We start from the raw sequence: 20,919 nt of genomic DNA on the forward strand, positions 1-20,919 counted from the left end.
TCTACATACTCTGGAAGTTTGATGCTGAGTTCCTCATGAACAACTTCAAATTTCTCATCTCAAAATCATGATTTTTGAAGGTCATTGGCTACCTTTTCCATTCTATAGCCTATCGGTCATTCTAATCTTAATCAAAGTCAGAGGCAACTTTCTCTAATTGGCTGAGGATGCACTTGAAAGCTGGCAACATCAATATGATACACCTTTATTAAGTGACTTTAGGAAATATGAGAGGAAGAAATAAAATAAAGCTGATTAAAGCCAAAAAATTAATGAAAGATTGATTTCTTACATTGGTTACATTATTGTATCAGACTTCCCTTTTAGAAGAATGGAACACATATTTTAACTAAATAAGTTTGTACAATTGATTTTGGGCTGTAATGCCATGTGGATTTGTAGGTAGATACCTATGTTTCAGAGGAACATTCTGCCACTGAGTATGGAGGTAGAATTTTCATCCAAAACAATGGCATCTACCTACAAGTCCACATAGTATTACAATCTAGAAGTCCAACATGAACATCACTGCCATGAGAACTGTTCAAATGGCCAAGACCCTATCCAAAAAAAGAAAATCTAAAGAATAATCCATTTTTTATATTTTAATGTACAAAAGATTCTTATTTTATATGAAAAGAAAAGGATGGCATCAGATTCTGGAAATCTGGATGAAAAGATATTACATTTATCATGACTATCATTATAGTGTAACAAACAAGTTTCTAATGAACAGGGACTTAAACATAAAAAAGTTATGAAAACCTAGAATTGTTAATGGAGAAAGTATATTTATGACCTGTTGGTAAATAAGCCCATGCCCAGCAATATAATTTTTAAATTTATACTGATATTTTGTGTGTTTATATTTTGTAAATATGACAAAAATAGACTGGATAAAATTTATTCCCTCACAAAGGCATGCCTGGAATCACAACTAGAGAATGGATTTAAATATGATAAAAGTATCTTAAGTGATCAGCCATATCATTTTAGAATGGAATTTTAATGTTTTGGAGATCATCTCTGTATCAATCATCATGGAATGATATCCACAGCTGGACAATATACATTAACAAATCCAACAGGGCATCACCTTCAAGGACAACCATCGACCTATGAACTCATCACCATTAAGTTCACCCCTGTTGTACCTGAAAAGTAAAATCAGTGACCCATCTAGCATTGTCCTGACTAAGTATTGCTCCCTTCTGTCAAAAACATGTTTTGTCTACAGAAGCAAGAAAACCCCCTCCATTTCTTGTCTTGCCAGGATGTTGCTCAACTTTGATGTGTACCTACCCAATCTTGTCCTGTTAACCTCATACAGGTTCTTGTAGCATACTGGTGAGCAGGATGATGATGATATTAGAACTTTTATACCATGTTTTGATTAATACATATACTTGAAGAGAATTATGTAATGGAATTTGGATCTGCACTGAAGATATATGTACATGGTGCACCTTTATTAAGTGACTCAGAATGTAAGAAAGCAAGGAATGGAGAAACACAGATTAATGAAGACAATTCAGTAAAAATTTGGTTTTTAAATACATTGTGATATTATTTCTGAATTTTGTGTGTAAATTTTAGAAGCAGTTTGTCACTCAATAAGGACTGCAAATTGTTGGAAGGTATACTTTACCTAAACAAATTTCATATAGTTAAAATGGCTCAGCCACTTACCCAAAAAGGGAAAGAAAACTCAAATGAATAATGAGATTATTTTCACTGCTTTGATACATATATGCACGAGGGGGCGCGCGCACACACATACACACAGCTAATATAAATTTATTTGAATATTCATATACACAAGTACCAACAGCCAACAAACTTTAATAACTATGTAAATGTACTGGAAACTTCAGTGCTTCATGAATGGTTTCAAACTCCAAGACATATAGCTACCTAGGATATTTAGTTCCATACTAACAATTTCTTAATGAAGACAAACACACTAGGTGTAGGTGTGTAAGTTATTACTGGCTATTGAAGTTCAATAATAATACTGTATTGCTTGGACTATATAAGTTTCCTCTTTGGTGAATTTATGTCTTCTTGTCCAAACTCTCAAAATTCTGAAAAGAAGAGAATAACTTACAGTGTCAATGTGTAATATCAAAAACAAATTATTCTAATGAGTGCTTACAGTTTTATATAACAATTACCAATTTAATGCAGAATTGGAATGCATTTAAATGTGATGTATGTTACTGAACTATTTTTAAATTTTATACTTAATGAAAATGAGCTGAGTATTTAAGTTTCTTACATACCATTTGTGCTGCTCTGAATAAAGAATCTGCCATGGCATGTCCACTCTGCTGTACCATTTGGTACAGGTAACCATTCTCATTCTTGAGCAGCAGATAAGGGTGATCAAATTCCTGGAAGATAAAAAACAGTGAACAAAATTAACCTCTTCTTTACATGCAGGTTTTCTGGTATTCATATAATCTGCTTTAGTGTGTTTCATCTCTATATTTCAATTTATAAATTCATCACAAAAGTTCAAGAGTCTTCACATTGGGCTGCAACAAATTATTTCTCTACTATACTGTCTTTTGCTATGTATCTCTACCTGACAAACAAGATGAGATACTTGCTCTAAAATATAAGGCTCATGAAACTATATATTAACACATGAAGATAATATTAACTAGATGTGATAAGAGTCCAAATTTGATGACTACGAATGAATTTCTTCACATAGACACAAATGATACTCAGTAAGCACTCAGTGTTGTTCTTGCAGAAGGTACATTGGATGGATGACGGACATAAGACCACTGTGGCTTTGGGAATATGGTCAATGACATTTGTTTTAGAGGACAAATGGCCTTGGTATAGGAACTAATGCCACTGGACTGAGGACAAATGATGATACATGGTCTGGATCCTTGCACTTGGACCTAGAACCAATAGCCTTGGGCCTAAGGTCATGGACCTGGGGAAATGGTTTTGAGTGGCTAAGACCCTACACCTGGACCAGTGACCTTACTCCTGGGTCATATGACTAAATTTCCTTGGATATCATGCCAATGGCCTTGACCCTCAGGCCAAAGATCTTTGGCCTAAACTAATAACCTTGGATCAAAGATGAATGACCCTGGACATAAGGCAAATCATCTTGGACCTGGGACCATTGACCTACGACATTAGACCTACAGCAGTCACTTTGCATATGTCCTTGACCCTGGACAAAAACCTTTGACAAAAGATGTGTGGCAGCTGTAATATGTATGACCCTGAACCTACAATCAATGTCCTCAGCCCAATTAGTGATAACCTTGGGACTGTGGCCATTTCCAAGGCCTTTCAACCAGTGGCCGGGAGGCTAGAACCAAGGGTCTGTTATTGTTGTTCAATTTCAATACAATTTTGAATGTGTCTTAGTAAAACATCACAATACAAAATTTAACAAAAATCCACTCAGCAATTCTATGGCAATGTCATGAAGACAGATGAATAAACATGATGAGCTAACAGGTGCACTTTTGAAACTTTTAGTTATAAATGCACCTAAAAACACCCAAAGGAGTTTTAGCACATTTCTAATATACCTGGATATAAGATAACATTCCATATCCTAAAACAGCAGGACTGGAAACTGAATTGGTTGCAGTTGAAGTAGTAATACACACTATTCCTCTCTCATATGAGGCGTTCCAAACAGTAAGTGCAAACCTGCAAAAAACCAAGGTGCAAGAGAAAACCCTCCAAAGTCTGTGAACATCTAAGTCATTATATCACTCCCAAAAATGAGCTAGTATGAATAAATCTATAACATGTGGCTCAAGAATGCATGCTCATGATAAGAAACCAATTTTGCTGCCTATCAGTACTTTTCTGCATGTCAAGTTTGCTCTCATATTCACTCAAATTTCACAGGTCAAGTTACTTCTACCTAACTTAATTCTACAGCAATTTCAATAACATCTGTTACAAATTCCATTCTTTTGTGTATCTTTCTCAAATTACATCAAAGAATATGAATGTTGAGTTTGCCATTACTATTTCAAATGCCTCATATGCATCATCTCTTAATCCTTAATCAGACACGCAGGATTATTCAAAGTACAAATTATGAAGTATCTCTCATCTGGTCTACATCACTAACACATATATTACATAGCAGACAATTTTGGGGGAAAATGTATTTCTATGGAACCCAAGTATGCACATCTTACTATAATGCTGCTTGTGATGGAAATATCAAGAAACAACTGCAAACTTCTACACAATTCTCAAACAATTATGGGACAGGCACAGGCAACAAGCCAGTCGGTGAGTAGGAGGGTGAGAGTGGTGGATAGCAAAGAGAAGACACAGTATGTGTGGGAGCACGGAATGTATGAAATCTAAGTGGAAGAATGAAGAAGCAAAATTTTGGACTCATAATTGTAAAGAAATGCCATCAAGGGTAGTTATTTGTAATTATCATGGGAGTAATAAATCCAGATTTCAGACAAAGAACCCAGTAAATTATTTACTAATACTTGTGAAAATGTAACAACCTATTCCATTTACCAACATGTAACTTCCTTTGTTTAAATGATGTTAAAATTATAAACTCACCACAACAGATCCAGCATCCATAACAAGAATCCGGTTACTATCAATAACTGTGCACAGACGATGGGCGATGGTCAGCACTGTACAGTTGATGAACTTGTGACGAATTGTTGCCTGTATCAGTTCATCAGTTCTACAGTAACAGATACCACAATCAGACACCAGGCAAAGAAAAAGCTACTCTTATCAAGAAAATGACTACAATGGAACCCATTACTTATATTTCTCTGCAGATTGATGGAAAGTGGAGCACATTTCAGCAAAATGTAAATTTCAGGAAATGATAAAAATATATTAGTACTTGCCTTCACCTTAACCCTAAACTTGAATGCAAAGCAAATAATGTAAAAAATATATAGTAAATATACAGTGTCATGTTGAAAGTTAAAATCAGTTGTGAGGAACTATAAATACAACTAAAACAAACACAGCACATGCAGCGGATTTTATGAACAGATTTAAATAATAATAACAACTAACTTGAAAAAATCACATTTAAAGGCAACAGCTACAAAGAAATGCTGCCCCAGTCACATAAGAGTTTGGTGCAAAACTCAGGATATACAAATAAAATGAAAGGTATTTTGTGAAAATTAAAACCAATGAACAGAAGGAAAATTAGTGGAACTACAAATGATGTAAATAAAAGAAAAACATACATTCTGGGAACACACAAAATATTGTACAGTAGGAATTATCAGTTCTGTAACGTATGTTTGTCCCTTGGTTCAATTAACAATAATACATTGGCTGCAGAAGTTCTGTCACATGGGAAACAACAATTAAGATTTCCTAAAGATATGACATAAGTGGGACATATCTAATTTAAAATACTACCTTTGAATTATACTGGAGGAACTGTGAAAAACCACAGAAATCTCAAGTTAGGAACTTTCCTATGAACTTCAGAAAAAAAGTATTTGCATTAGAGTATATGAATTACATCATCAAATACAAGAATATTATTCATTATACTGGATCAGACAGTAATTGTACTTGCACTCACTTTGGGTCCACATTGGCTGTGGCCTCATCTAGCACCAAAATCTTATTGTTTCTGATAATGGCACGTGCAAGACACAGAAGCTGGCGCTGTCCCACACTGAAGTTGGACCCGCCCTCTGACACCCTGTGGTTCAGTCCAGCAGGCAGCTCATCCACAACCTGCTTCAGCTCCACCTCAGCTAGAGCAGCCCATAACACAGCATCCCGAAACTCACCAAATGGGTCAAGGTTCTCTCTTAGTAAACCAGAGAACAATGCAGGTTCTTGTGGAATGATTGAGATCCTGGATCGCAGATCATGCAGTCCAATTAGAATGGTGTTCACTCCATCAATGTGTATAAGTCCAGAAGAGGGATCAACCAGGCGGAACAAAGCTGTGATGAGAGAAGATTTGCCTGCTCCAGTGCGACCCACAATTCCTATCTGCAAGTGAAACACAAGTTGTGAATGTGAGAGCAGTATAAAAGGAAATAAAACTTCAAGCACGTGTAAAGCTGCAAGATAAGAATGTTTCTCCAAATAACATACAGAAAGTCTGGGCTCATTACAGTAACCAGAGATTAGACAAGAGAATACTTTGAAATTACCCTACAGATCTGATGAGTTAGTTTAAAACTTATACTACATGAACTCATTAAACTGAGAGTAAAAATAAATTGCATCATGTTATAAAATCCTCTCAGGTGATTAGCCATATCAATACTGACTCAAAAACCAATGTTTCGGAGACTAGCTCTGTCTCCATCATCACGGTACAGAGGATTTTAAAGCATTCAAGTGCTATGAGTTTCTTACAAACTGCACAGTGTTTCTGCAGTACACCACAGTATACACTTCAACTTCATACAGATTACTTATTGTATGAATCTTCTATCTGCTGGAGCCTTTAGACTGGCAATGAAAGGGTTAATAACTTCACATTATCCTTACCTTTTCAGCTGGCCTGATGGAGAAGCTGATATTCTTCAGTACAGGTGGCTCATTATTAGTGTATGAAAGAAAAACTCGATCAAAAACTATTGTACCCATTGCTGGCCAGTCTTTAGGAGGCTTTTTACCTGTAATTAAAAAAATGACAAAACAAATTCTTCTCATAAAACTTTAATTCAAAATCTGGTGTCACATGAAAATATTCTCTTATGTCTTCTCTGGGAGTACTAAAGTAACTGGTTAAGTGGCAAATTTGCAGACATGTGGTTCCATGTTTTATGATCAATATGTATACAAGAAAATCATACGAACTGCTTCCAGACTTTGTAGTATGTTACAGTTCTTTAAAGACTATAAAATTCTGAAATTCAAATAACAAATGTCAGATTCCTTTTTTTTAGCAACCAGAGAGGGCATTCAGAAAACTTTAACATGTGTGTTATGGTAGAGATGCCAGGGTTTTGTGATAAACAGGAAGAGATCATGTTAGTACAGAAGTTTAACTAGAGCAGTCAGTGTTTAATTACAGACTGGCAAAATGGCATGACAATGAGGAAAAAATTATGTTGGATTAGGAAGCAACAAGGGCAGCCAAGACACACTTACAAAATCTTGACTATAAAATATTGGCCAACAGCTTAATTATATAATTAATGGAGACCCAGGTAGTTGGGACAGACTAGGCAAGTCAAGGCAAGAGAGTTAAATCAATATCAGATGGACCTATGAGGTCAGTCTTAGCATTGGCAATGAGATTCAGCATGGAGCAGTTGTGGAAACACAATCAATTATCTATTTTGATGGCTGATATTTGGGTTGTAACACCATGTAGTCTGGTAGAACTACCAGACTACACAATGCTACAACCCAGAAGATAGCCATCTTCATACTCACCACTGAGAACTTCAAATCCTAATTATCTGCTTTGTTTTCTGTTTCACAAGTGGGTCCTCTACTGACTGGAGCTTTGAGCAGCAATTAGGGGGAGATAAGAACACTTATTAAACTTTAAAAGCTATGTGTCACAGCTTATACAGTCCAGCTGGACATGTGTCATAGCATCATACCACTAAACCATTAAATACAGAACTGAAACTTATCATGCGGTCTCAAAGTACAGCGATTTTAATCTCCTACCTTTGATAAAGTCAAGGAAAACTTATGGGACTTTGAACAACATCTAAAGAAAGGTTCAATCAATGGAGTACAAGACTGAGGGTCACAGTGCTGTGTAGTCTGGTAGAAATTTACCAACATTTCAGAGGTTCATGCTGCCTCAATCATCAAGACAATGAGTCTAAACATTGGTAAACTTCTACAAGACTGTTCGGCACTATAACCCAGAAGACAGCCATTTTGTACTTACTGCCATGAGAACCTCAAATCCTATTTATTAATATGTTATTACTTCTTTTTATCTATAAACTGTAGTAGTTACAGATATAATTTCTGAAGAGTATGTGACAACTTAAGACAGAACACAGCTCAAGCAGTTAGATGCTAGCATCTCACTGCAGAGATGTAAGTTCAGTCCTGTGTAATGCCAAGTGAGATTCACGGTGGATGAACCAGCACTGCAAGAGTTTTTCCACCAAGTGCTTCTGTTTTCCCTGTTAATATTCATTTCACCACTGCACGACATGCATTTGTTAATGACCCACAAAGTGTACAACAGCCTGACCAAGCAGCACATTATCACACTTTCTTCCAATGTTGACATTAATATATATTTTTCTTCTAACAGATTCCATACCTCCAAGAGCCATATATATATATATATATATATATATTTTTTAGTATTTATCTCCAAGACAATTCTGCAGCTATATTTTAAAACTGTATACGGAGCATTGTAAATATTCAGAATTAGCCAAAGGATCTGGTCATATGCAAACAGCACAGTATAAATGTTAAAATGTATATTAATCAAAATGCTTCCATGTCATGTTCATCTCCAACTCTGGAACATAATGTCTATTAGACAAACAAATTATGAAACTTACTAGGAGGCGTCTCAAGTGGAGGCTCACTTTGAACAGCAGTGTATTCTAAGACGCGTTCAACTGAAGTCATCTGATTTTCCATCTCGGCCATCTGCCGTATGCCCCACTGCAGCATTCCAGTAAGGCCAATGGCCTGGGTTATAGCAAGCCCCACATCCCCACCATACTGTACTAAAATTCAACCACACAAAAAACATAGATCTACACTTAGGATGCAGTAAATAACACAAAAGAAATGTCACAAGTTGTTAACAAAAATTCACAGGTTATCTAACAATTATGTATTATGTAGAATCTATAGCTTTGTGGGGACTAAATTTGAAACATTGGTTTTTACATGAACCTGACACAGCTGATCACCTGTGGAGACTTCATTTGAATGATGTATTAGCTGTAGTTTATGTATCACTGAAAGATATGTAAGGTTGGTTATTATATATGGCAAAATGGTACGGATGTAATCCTGTGGCATATTCTGCTGATTGCCCAAGAGAAATTCAAACTCATATGTACCTCCCAAATACAAACAAATAATACACATGCTGGATAAACTTTTCGATTAGAAGGTATAAAATTCATTAAACTCACACTCTATGTACATCATTACGTATCACGTGCATGAAGAACTGCCAGAATAATTCATGTTCTTAATACATTTGGTTAAATTATACAGTGATCCATTTGTGTACTGATAAAAGTTAACCACTGCCATAATAAAGCAATATGTAGTATTTCACTTATCACTTATATGTTGTACATGTGTCCATGAAACTTCTTTTGGGAGTTTATAAAATGACATTCTCATTAAGGGGGGAGGGGAGAAAAAGGAGAGAGGAGAATAAGAATAAGACTGTATATGTATATAAAGAACATACTGTTGTGGACACGAGCCATGAAAAGCTGGGGGGTGAGGTTGCATCACCTGGGCTGTGTGCACATCTTGTTATCGCATGTGATGTTTTGAGTTGCTTCCAGAACAGATTTCTCGGAATCTAAGGATACTGAATTCTCTTAAATGAAAGGAAAGGGCTGGGAACTTTCTTGGCCAAGCTAAGCCATTCCACTGTTCTCTGTGTATTATGACCTTAAACATACAGCAAATTGGTTGTAGACATTTCACTTGCAATCTGGATGTGGGTAGCATAAGTAGATTGTTGTCTGAGTTGGTGTATAGAGTGAAGACGCAGTGTTCAGACTTCAACAGCTAATACTGATGAGGAAACTATGCAGACGACTGAATGAGCAAGATTTGTTATTTATAACTGTAAAGAAATATACAGTGAAACCTCTATCCATCGTTCCCGGAACTATCGTTTTCCCGGATGCATCGTCCGTTTTGTTCGGTCCCGAATACATCCCATATAAAATAATGTTACATTTTCCCGCTTCTATCGTTCCTCGAACTATCGTTTTATCGCATCGATCGTTCAAAAATCTTAGTCCCGGCCCACAATTTTCCCGCAATGATCGTTTCTGAGAATTTAAAATGCTGGGTTTTGAGATAAATTAATACCGAAAGACGCACAATGTTTTTGGAATACACAGTAGTGGTAACCTGTTATGTCGCCCAACCAGCACATTCTTTTGGAATGAGGGTCAGCGGTGCAGGGGTGATAGTTGGAGTGAATGGCGGTGCTCATTGTCAGAAATTTTACGATTTTAATTAGGGTGCACTCATATTTCGTTCCAGCGATGCCAGATGGCATGTGCAGTGTGAATTTCTTCACAAATGCTTTTATTACAAGTACAAAGGAAAGGCTGGCGGCACTTTTCATTCTTCTGGTTCATCTCGTTTCCAGCGGTTCAGGGTCTTCTACAGCTACGTTTCGTTGAGTTCGGCAGTAATAGTATTTCCATTCTTCCTGTTATTGTCCGCAAAGGGGGTTGGAGTGGTGAGGAAGACGAAGACGACGAATGCGAGCCCGAAGCTTTGCCGAGTTTTGCCGAAGCACACGCTGCATTGGCGAAAGTGAAGTCGTTCTTTTATGCGCTTAATATTAGTGAACGTGACGAGGAAAACATTTTGAACGTGGAAAGTGTTCTGTTTGGTCTAAAACGTAAAGTTTCGACAAACCAGTTGTCCATTAAAGACTTTTTTGGTAAAAAGAAGTAACTTTGAAAGAGAAACATTGTTTTTTTTAAATTTTTAATGCTTTCCCGCATCTATCGTTTTCCCGCATTCATCGTTTTTATTTCCCACCCCCGCTGAAAACGATGCATCGAGGTTTCACTGTAATCATAAACATAATTATCTGTAATCACTGTGAGATTAATAAACCCACATTTCAAACACAGAATCCAGCTAGTTTTTAAATATTATCAGTACAACTGGTATCAGAAGTGGGACTGAAAATGGATAAAACATTGCAAATAATTATGAAGCAATTAAATAAGATGAGCACCAGTCAATATAAAATGGAAAGCAGCATAAAAGAACTAAAACATAACGTAACTGCCACAAGGTTTGGCCAGATAAAATTTGAAGAAAAAATGACAGATTTGCTAAAAAAACAGTTTAAAGGCTTCATAACAGTTGTCTAACAGCACACCCAGTACCTTAACAAGGAGTTCAACAGTGGAATGCAATTGACACAAGACATCAAAGTGTCATAACAAGACAGAAGAGACTCAACATGACCTGCAAGCCACACATTTGTAGTTTAAGAAACAGGTGGTAGCAGCAGAAGCCTGAATAAGATGTGGGGTGACAGAAATGCAGGGACCAGCAGAGACAGGGAGAAACCAATGAAATTTGATGGATTCAAATAATATAAATTTCTGTTCTCTTCTTTTTCTCACATATACTTCAAAATACATTTCTGTGAACATACTCTTACAGTACCCTACTGCTAATTTTCTATTATATTTTCTGAATAGGTGACTATAGCAAATCTGTTTACCCTTTTCCACTTATTTTTAGAAGGCTTTCTTGAATATATGTCCCGCGCCGTATGCGTGGGTAAGATCAGACAATTCAGGTTGTTGCAATGAAGGCCACAACTGAATTCCAGGTGTAAGTAATTCTAGTGTCCTTGTGAAGTTGAGGGTTTCTCAGCTATTCAAGAATTTCCTTATCTACTTCAGTATTATTCATTCACTCCTGCTTAGGTGTTGCAGGTATCTACCAGCTTAACAAATAAATGAGTCGGAACTACCACTTTGCATGTGCTTTGTAGGATTATTCTCAGAACATTGGAGTTGGACATTCTTGTCGAATTCAGCTTTACCCAGCTAAATACTTCACACTTAGTGTAAGTCATGTGATTGGGAATTAGAGTCATTCTGGAAAAAGTAAAGGGTTAAGTCCCAATAGTTATGGTGGGAGGTGAACCCTAGCTACATGTTCCAGAAGATAAGTGCTATCTTAGGATTGTAATAATAACATGTTTAAATGCATTCCTGATTTGACATAGATTTTTTTTTTAAATGGATAGTTTACACCATAGTGTCCCACGCCGTCTGAGGCATCATGCTTCGGACCGGTGATACGGATTGTGCGCTGGTTCGAGTCTCGAGGGAGGAGAAATTTTCTCATGAGCTTTTGACCAGTGTATGGGACCGGTGCCAACCCAGCATCGTGAGGAAATTGGGAAGCTACAATGAGTAGCGTAATCCAGTCAGGAAAGCTAGCAATGGCTGGGGGTTCGTCGTGCTGACCACACGTCACTCTGTATCTGGTTGGATGATCGTTCACCTCTGCTTAGGCATGTGAACGTGAGGCCAGCAGTCAAGCTAGTCGGCTTTGGCTCTCTGGAGCTGTTACACCACAGATTTTTAATTTTTCCTTGAATATATATATCAGGCATACTGTGCTGTTTAAAAATTGAACATGTTGATTTTTATGAAGATGTAACCTAAAAATTAACATTTAAACTCTCCTTTTTCATGTCTTTCATAGTTTGGTAATTATTAATAAATGATAAACCGGACAGTATGTGGAAGGATGCAACGGTGACACAATTTAAAGTAATATCCTAGCATCTTTCTAGGAGGCCTGAGGAAAACCACAAAATCATCAGTCAGGATAGCCAGTCTCTGGGCTTCAAATTTGACATTTTTCTGGGATTTCTTATTGCCTTTCATAAGTGTACCAAATTTCAGAACTTCGGTAATTTATAGCTGAGCCTGGTTCTTTAAAGGGGTGATAGGCATTTAGCATAACTTACATACCTCCATTCAACATGAGGAAGCTGAAAGTAACAAGGCCAATGTATATCACACAAAGACCATCCAACCACAAGCCAAAGGCTCGGTTTGCTGCAATGAACAGGTAATGAGAAGTTGAGTGAAGATCCTGAAAACAAAAGAAGTACAGAGTAAAGACAGTTTTGTATAGTTACAACCATGACAAAAGCTGTGACAATAATAAATACAGGAAAATTGTGTCAGGGTATCAAATAAAAGTTTCAGATTATTTGCCTAACCATTCTAACTCCTCACTCAAAAATATAAATTGCACAATTTAACTTCCTTGAGCAGGAACACCCACAATGCACACTGTTAGACCAGCCCTCAGCTGGGAGACTGTCTACCATAACTAATGATTTTCATGGGTTTCTTCAGTCACTCCACAAATGTGGTAGGAAGATGCAATACAGCTAAGAAAAGCACTGTCAAATGAACCAAGACAAGAATGAACAAGCAATTTAAACAAAATCTATAATTGAACAGAAACAATGGTATCATTCATACTGAATATGTCATGTAGCATATAATTTAGAAGTGAACGTGACATTATTTATGAGAGTTTTCAGCTGCATTCAATAAATCCACATTGCTTCATCTCAAACCTGCTGAGAAATAACATGTTGTTTAATCTAACACCACTGAAGCTGTCTATATAAAAATGGTGAGTCTTTCACGTAGAAATGATCCTAATACTAGAACACTGCTTATTCTTATACTACCAGAACTCAGGCATTCTGACACTACTTGCTTTTTCTTCTTGGTTACATAGACACTTAAATCTTAACAACAGACTTGAAACAGTATTGCATACAAGGACAACATTATCTTTTCTTAACTGGCAAACGATGCGTCTTTGAGAAAGAATAAATACAGTATTTAGTGATTACAATATAAGGAAATTTCAAGTGTTAGTAACACAATAGTTTAAATAAATAACATGTAATGAGAAGAAAACTTTTTTATTGTACATTCACCTGGTGAGTGTCAAATTCCTTTTCCAGTAAGGCTTCAGCAGAAAAAGCTCGTATTGTGGTAAGACCTTGCAGTGATGCATTAAGATGGGAGAAAACAGGGCTACGAGCTGTAAACAAGTTAAAACACAAATTTAAGTAAAATGAACTATGGAAAATTGCAAAAACTTGAACATTACATGGCAGAAGACTTCTTATGATTGCAGTTTAATGGATGACAAAGTCTTGTTATAACACTTAATATCATTTAATACAAAGAAGTAAAGATCCAACAGACATGCACCAAATATGAGAAAAACAAGAAATACAAAATGTTGAGGAAAATCCTGCAGAATGAAGACATGGCAGAATACTTCCATATGACAAATTCTGAGACCCCGGGCACGAAGACTGCCAGATTTCATGCCCCACAACTTTCTCCTGTGGGGTTATACCAAAAGTGCTGTGTATGGACAACTAGTCAATTCATATGAATTCAAAAACGGATGACTGCAGAGGCCAAAATACTAACTCCAGAGAAGACGAGTAATGAATAGGCTGAAATTATCCACTTGATATCAATCATATCACAAAAAGGCATTTTTAAAAATCTACTGACAAAAACTTTCTTGATTTTTGCATTTTTTTTATATACTGAGCATCCAACGGAATGTATGCCAGTGAGCAGTTATTCATTAGCTTATTTTGAGTGAAAAAGGACATAAACTAAAGAGAATTAATTAATAAATTTATGTAAAATACTGAACACAACTACAAAAGGTCAAATATAATAAAATAAATAAAAACAGAAAATACAACCACATCACCATCTTCACAACAGCAAAGTAAATATGTGGCACAAACAGACAGCTAAGCTTGAAACAATAATTCTTATACTGGTAAACAGTACATAGAACAGGTGTTAAGTATAATGTATACCATAAAAGTGCTACCAACTTACTGACACCCTCAAGCCTCTTGATACTGCGTGAGGTAGCAATATAGTATATCCTGAGCATAAAAAATAGAACCAGCATCAATACTGTTGGGATCAACATCCAATAGTTCACCACTGCAACCACTACAATCACACCCAGTATCATCAATGTTCGCTGCAATGAGATAAATTAAAGTCACCTTCTGGTTCAAACCATGTACCTGGAAATTACAAGTCTTCATAAAATGAACAAACGTCTTAAGAAAAGTACTGAAATTTATCAGCTGTCATATCGTATACATAATTCAGATGGCTGTGCATTGCACAAGCATAATATTAAACCATTAACCCTGAAGTTACAGTCCAGCTGGCAACCCTAAGGTATGGGTATTTACATCCCTTATATCCATAGATAAAGGTTAAAAGTTATAACTTTGACATAACAGAGACTATTAGCACTGGTGTTTATATTTTTCAAGTGAATGTCTTGAGGTTCAGATTCATGTTCTACAAAGCACACACTTTTGTTATGTTTCCTGTTAACACATTCACATTTTTGGTCTTATGAAAACCATAGATATGTTCCACTAAGTGGTATGAACTTTTTCATTGTTATGAGGAAATGTTAATTGCCTACCTGCACACAGTCCATCATTGTCTGAGGCAATACTTCATCAATTGCTCCCATATCCTTGGTGAAACGGTTCAGTATTTGGCCTGTAATGTAATGAGGACAGGAAGCCTTCATTTGGAGAATGTTTTTAAATGTGGATCATTAGAATTTTATTTTCTTAAAAGTAGAAGTATAACGTTTCATGAAAAAGGGTATAATAAAAAAATTTCTTTTCTCTGAAGAGATCTGGATAAGACTCTGATTAAATAATTCAAAGAGTTTGATATCACATAAAATCTGCATTCAAATTTTCCTGTTCACAAAGTAAAGCCTCTACCTCTGTTAAAGCTTACCCATTGGGGATGTGGAGGTTATAACAGCCTAATGAATGCTATATGTCTGAGACACTGACAGCATTGTTAAATAAACTATAAATAAACAAATAAATAAACATGAGCCCAAATGAACCTTGAACTACCACGTGTGACAGATTTCTCCTTAAGTGAGATATAAATGCTAAATATTAATGGTTAATGTGTATGTCCATTCTGATGGCCATCATTCTGGCTGCAATACTATCACTGGGACCAGAAGAATCTACCTCTTGGATCTAACTTCATAAATGAATACTACAAAATGTATGAAGGGCAGAAGCAAAAATGAGCATAACTAGAAGCATTTTCCACTAACAAATAAACTTCTGCAGAAGAATTGGAATTCTCAGTTACCTGAAGGATTGTTATTGAAGAACCACACTGTAGCTCGTGAGATACTGCTGAACATTGAATTATGAAGGTTGATGGAAGCTGTCATGCACATTGAGAAGAAGAAAAATGTACTTGCCAGGGAAAGCACAATAATGCCAATCACAAGACCTGTGTATACAAAAATGCAAGTTTCTGTGCTGGGCATCCAACTCCACTCAGTGTCATTTACTGGAGTGATAGTAGTATTAAATATCCAGTTCCACTCAGTGATATTTGTTGAAGTAACAGTGGCAACGTCCATGCCTAGGAATTGTGTAGCAGTATAATTAATAACAGAACCAGTTATGTTGGAGGCAATTCCATTAATGTCCAAAGATCTCCGTTCTTCTACATTAGTCCTATAAAGAACATTTAAAAATGTTTATAAAAACCAATACACAACTCAGACTTTAGGATCACTTACATCTTATTCATTAACTTGCCACAACATATTCACATGCATTGTGATCAAACAGGCGCACGCAACACCACTGTGATATATGCGCCAGTACATACAGAGTGAACAAAAATGACTTGAGTGGTTTCATATATTAATACAACAAAAACTAAATGACATACATAAATGAAACTTATAGAATTGAAAATAAACTTCATAAACTTATCATAGCTTGTCAGAGGAGTGATGCATCTCCATGACAGCCGCACAAATGTTGACATGGCAGTAAAATAATGATTCAACCTGAAAAAGCATTCTGTGTGCCTGAGTTCTATTCCACAAAATCTGTGGCCATTATCCAATGAGGTTTTTGGAGGAAGTTCCATAAAAACCATTCATGTGTGAATTTAATTCACTTTCTTGGATTGGGTCACCATTTTCTACGGACAGTTATGCTCCTATACCATCTCACCCAAGAACAATCTGGATATAAACAGAACGGTGGATAATTCACCTCTAGCAATGTCACATGACGGGAAGAGAGGAACTTCCACATGCTTACTGTTTTTAAGGTGTATGCAAGTTAACTGATAATGTGTGTTTTGTCCAGGATGCTTAAAATTAATTCATGGGAGGGCTTAATAAATTCATAAGTATAGAAAATGTACTAAAATGGTGCATATAATCATAAGATTTGAGGTTTTCACAGCAGTGAGTCTGAAGATTGCTGTCTTCTGGGTTGTTGCGCCGTGTAGTCTGGTTCATGTTGACATCTACCAGACTACACAGCACAACAACCCAGAAGACAGCAATCTTCGTGCATATAATCCTCTGGCCAATATACAACAAAGAAGTGATTATTAAATAATGGTACTATTTTTTTTGAATGTGCACCAGGTTGACATATACACAACCATGTGGTGGAAAGAAGGTAATGGCCCCTGCTCTATCAGGATTGTCCTTTAGCAAGACAAGGAATAATAATCATTGTTGGAGTTACATCACTTCTCCTGCATGTTACGAAATAGTTTTTGAAGTTATCATTCCCATGGTATAAGTTTCATTTCTGTACACTGTTTAGTTTTTTAAATAAAAAATTGAAACTTCTGAGGTCATCTGTGTTCATCCTGTGCAATATCTATGCTGAGGTAATCAAAGGACAGTATTGCTGGCACAACATCAGTGCATTACCATGTCCCTTCTGTAGCTTCTTAAGTTATTACTTGCTGGGAACTGTAGACTGATTGTAAGAAGTGCTGATGATCTGTGCTCCTGCTGATAAACAGTTAAAACTGAACAAGTCATAATACCAGGATTTTCCAGTATTCTGTACATCAATTCCTTTCAAACTTATACTAAGTTCACATGCACATGGCCTAACATCCACATTTAAATCAAAACAGACCACCTTAACATGGCCAATAAGTGATATATGTGGGGAAGATGTGCCAAAATAACTTGAGCAAATGTCTTGTATTTTAATTGAGAATTTAGATCTATTTTATTCTGGGCAATACAGTCTGTGTGTGTCATAAGTTTTGAATGAATTGTCCACGCTTCAAGAAAGTCTGTAGAAAGACCATCACAAGGAATTCCATTATTTTTTAAATCCCTAGCTGCAACAATTCCAACATGGTGACAATGCAGATTTTTAAGGTGACACCAATATTAACACTACTCAATGTAAGATACTTAAATTTTGCATAATGATAAATATTTGGAAAATATTTAACTCATGTTATAGTCAATTTTATGGAAATCAATAAATAAAATAAACAATAAAACTGAGAATTATACATGCAGTACTTGGTTTGATGCTAGTAATGGATTAACCACTGCACACAGGATAAGAAATTTGGCATGTTGGTTAAGTGTGTGTGTACACACACACACACACACACACAGAGTGTCCGGATGAAAGGTATCCAAAATAAAAAAATTATATCTTGGAAACTAATTGTCAAATACGTATCCAGTTTATGTCATCAGAAAGGAAAACTCTGAAAGTTTTTTCTGAGTATAAAACTTTTTCAGTAAATTTCAATGTGGGCTCCCCTGGTGGCATGACAAATATCCAGACGATAGTCGACCTCGTTCCACGTTGCTTGAAGCATGTTTGGTGTTACTATAGCCACAGCGTCCCTTATGCAGGCTTTCAGGTGTTGAAGGTCGTTGATCTTAACCTGGTAGACAATGTTCTTCACATAACCCCACAAGAAAATATCCAATGGGGTTAAATATGGCGATCTAGGAGGCCAAGCGATTGGTCCACCTCTGCCGATCCATCTCCCAGCCATCTCTCTGTCCAGGTGATTCCTAACATGGTGGCAGAAATATGGCGGCGCCCCATCTTGTTGGAGGATAGTTTGAGGTGGTAATTGGGGCAGCACATACAGCTCCGGCATGTCCAAGTACAAACGTCCGGTCACAGTCTTTTCCGAAAAGAAAAACGGTCCAATCAACTTGTCGTGCATTAAGCCGGCCCACACTTTCACTTTGGGGCTGCCTCTCTCCAACTCAAATGTGACATGTGGATTTTGACTGCCCCAAATCCTGCAGTTGTACCTGTTTACAACTCCATTGACATGAAACGTTGCCTCGTCCGAGAAGCACACTTGGCGGAGGAAATCGGGTGACGAGTCAATTCTTTCTAGCATGTCCACAGTGAAGTTTGTGCGTGCTACTTGGTCAGTCGGTTTTAGTGCATGAATCATTTGAATCTTGTATGCTCTTAGGTGGAGCCTTTTGTGTAGCACATTGTGCACTGTTGAACATGGAATTTGTAACTGCAAGCTAGCAACATGAATTGATTTGCGCAGACTTCACTGGAATGCCTCTCTAATGCGATTGACATTTTCTTCAGAGGTCCGTGTCTTTCCAGGAGATTTTACACGCAACAGACTACCTGTAGTCCTCAGTTTGTTGTCCCAGAACCGAATGCTTTTCTGTGTAGGAGGTTGACGTTCATACTGCGTTCTAAAATGATGCTGGACAGCCATAAGAGATTACAACTCTACTAGCCACAACACGCACTGAACCTGTTCCTGTGGTGTCGACATCGTCACTGAGCTCGCCGAAGGTCACCAGCTGGCGCATGCACTTAAGCTGGGCATGAAAAAAACTTTCAGAGTTTTCCTTTACGATGACATAGACCGGATACGTATTAGTTTCCGAGATATAAATTTTTTATTTTGGATACCTTTCATCCGGACACTATGTATGTATGTGTGTGTGTGTGTGTGTATATATATATATATATATATGTGTGTGTGTGTGTGTGTGTCTGTCTGTCTAAAATGTATAAATGATTTGGAAGTATCAACATGAAAGGAATACACACCTCAAGGCTACATTTGAGCTTTTACTGGATTGAGCTGGGTCTACCTTTATCTTTTAAAACCACCACAAACAAATTGTAATTACCACGAATATAGCTTACATACCAGAAGGACATCCAGTAGTCACCTACACTGACAACAAGTTGTGCCAGCACGAATACAGAAAGCATGAGCGATGTGATGAACCAGTTTCCTCCGGCAGCACAGTATGCTCCGTACACACCAGACTTAACCCTGCCTCTTGTTTGCATCTCTGCAACCTGCTTGGGCTCAGGTTCCTCCAGTGAACTCTGTATGGCACAATTCATCACTCCTATATAAGTTTGTAACAATTATTATTTCTCAGAGACCAGACTATATATATCTTTAAATAAAAACCTGTCTGTACAAAAAGGAGCAAGAACAAAGCAAGAAGGTTCCTGATTACAACAGGATAAAATTTTTCAGTGGCCCTTAAGCCATTCTTGCACCACTATGACATGTTCACTTCAGATGCACCTTCATCACTACCGACTCTTTCTTGTCCCACATACGAGGTGCGATCGGAAAGTTTCCAGAATGCGCATATATATATATATATATATATATATATATATATATATATATATATATATAAATATATATATAAACAAACAAACAAACAAACAAACCGTACAATTATCTCATGTATTAAATTCATCCAACACCCTCGAAGTAGTTCCCCTGGGAGTGAACACAACGATCCCAGCGCCGCTGCCAAACCTGGAAGCATCCCTGGAAATCTTTCTTTGTCAGCCTGTCAAGCACCATCTGCGATTCTGCCTGAATCTCTTCTATCGTCTCAAATCTCCTTCCCTTTCGCTGAATTTTCATCTTTGGGAAGAGGAAGAAGTCACACGGAGCTAAATCCGGCGATCCGGCAAGATCTTTGAGCTCCTGACAAACGAGAAGTCGATTCTGCTTCTGGTCCTCAGACAGGAGCCTTGGCACAAACTTGGCTGCGATGCGTCGCATGTGGAGTTCTTCCTTTAGAATCAGCTGACAGGTCCCATAGCCTATCCCAACAATGTCGCACAAGTCGTTGATGGTACGACGTCGATCTTCGTGAATGGCCTGCCGAATCTTCGTAACATTTTCGGGCGTTGTGCTCGAAGATGGTTGTCCAGAACACTCGTCATCATCGACAGAGGTTCGGCCATTTTTAAAACGTGAATGCCACACAAAAGTTTCTGCACGACCCATTGCGGACTCC

The 20,919-nt window shown here is 37.1% G+C and overlaps 1 protein-coding gene across 11 annotated transcripts in view; it reads right to left on the reverse strand.

The window, feature by feature from the left end:
• Positions 1 to 1,717: 1,717 nt before the first annotated feature.
• Positions 1,718 to 20,919, reverse strand: part of LOC110833910 (putative multidrug resistance-associated protein lethal(2)03659) — a 46,202-nt gene continuing 27,000 nt past the window's right edge. For 6 of the 11 annotated variants that reach the window (XM_087346018.1, XM_087346016.1, XM_087346015.1 and 3 more), the window contains 12 exons: positions 19,794 to 19,978; positions 15,936 to 16,312; positions 15,232 to 15,311; positions 14,619 to 14,769; positions 13,682 to 13,788; positions 12,690 to 12,813; positions 8,520 to 8,690; positions 6,517 to 6,644; positions 5,588 to 6,009; positions 4,585 to 4,714; positions 2,283 to 2,393; positions 1,718 to 2,084 (listed from right to left, as the gene is read on the reverse strand). In XM_087346018.1, the coding sequence (XP_087202144.1) occupies positions 2,055 to 2,084; positions 2,283 to 2,393; positions 4,585 to 4,714; positions 5,588 to 6,009; positions 6,517 to 6,644; positions 8,520 to 8,690; positions 12,690 to 12,813; positions 13,682 to 13,788; positions 14,619 to 14,769; positions 15,232 to 15,311; positions 15,936 to 16,312; positions 19,794 to 19,978 (2,016 nt within the window). In that variant the 3' untranslated portion in view covers positions 1,718 to 2,054. Of the gene's footprint in view, positions 2,085 to 2,282; positions 2,394 to 3,569; positions 3,694 to 4,584; positions 4,715 to 5,587; positions 6,010 to 6,516; positions 6,645 to 7,408; positions 7,482 to 8,519; positions 8,691 to 12,689; positions 12,814 to 13,681; positions 13,789 to 14,618; positions 14,770 to 15,231; positions 15,312 to 15,935; positions 16,313 to 19,793; positions 19,979 to 20,919 lie in introns of those variants that run through there. The other 5 variants (XR_015534388.1, XR_015534389.1, XR_015534390.1 and 2 more) reach the window with 5 other exon arrangements.

This window comes from Zootermopsis nevadensis, unplaced genomic scaffold (genome assembly GCF_977971745.1).
Source record: "Zootermopsis nevadensis isolate Lab colony 2312 unplaced genomic scaffold, Znev_1.0 Znev_ptg000010l, whole genome shotgun sequence".
Classification (NCBI taxonomy): Eukaryota; Metazoa; Arthropoda; class Insecta; order Blattodea; family Termopsidae; genus Zootermopsis; species Zootermopsis nevadensis.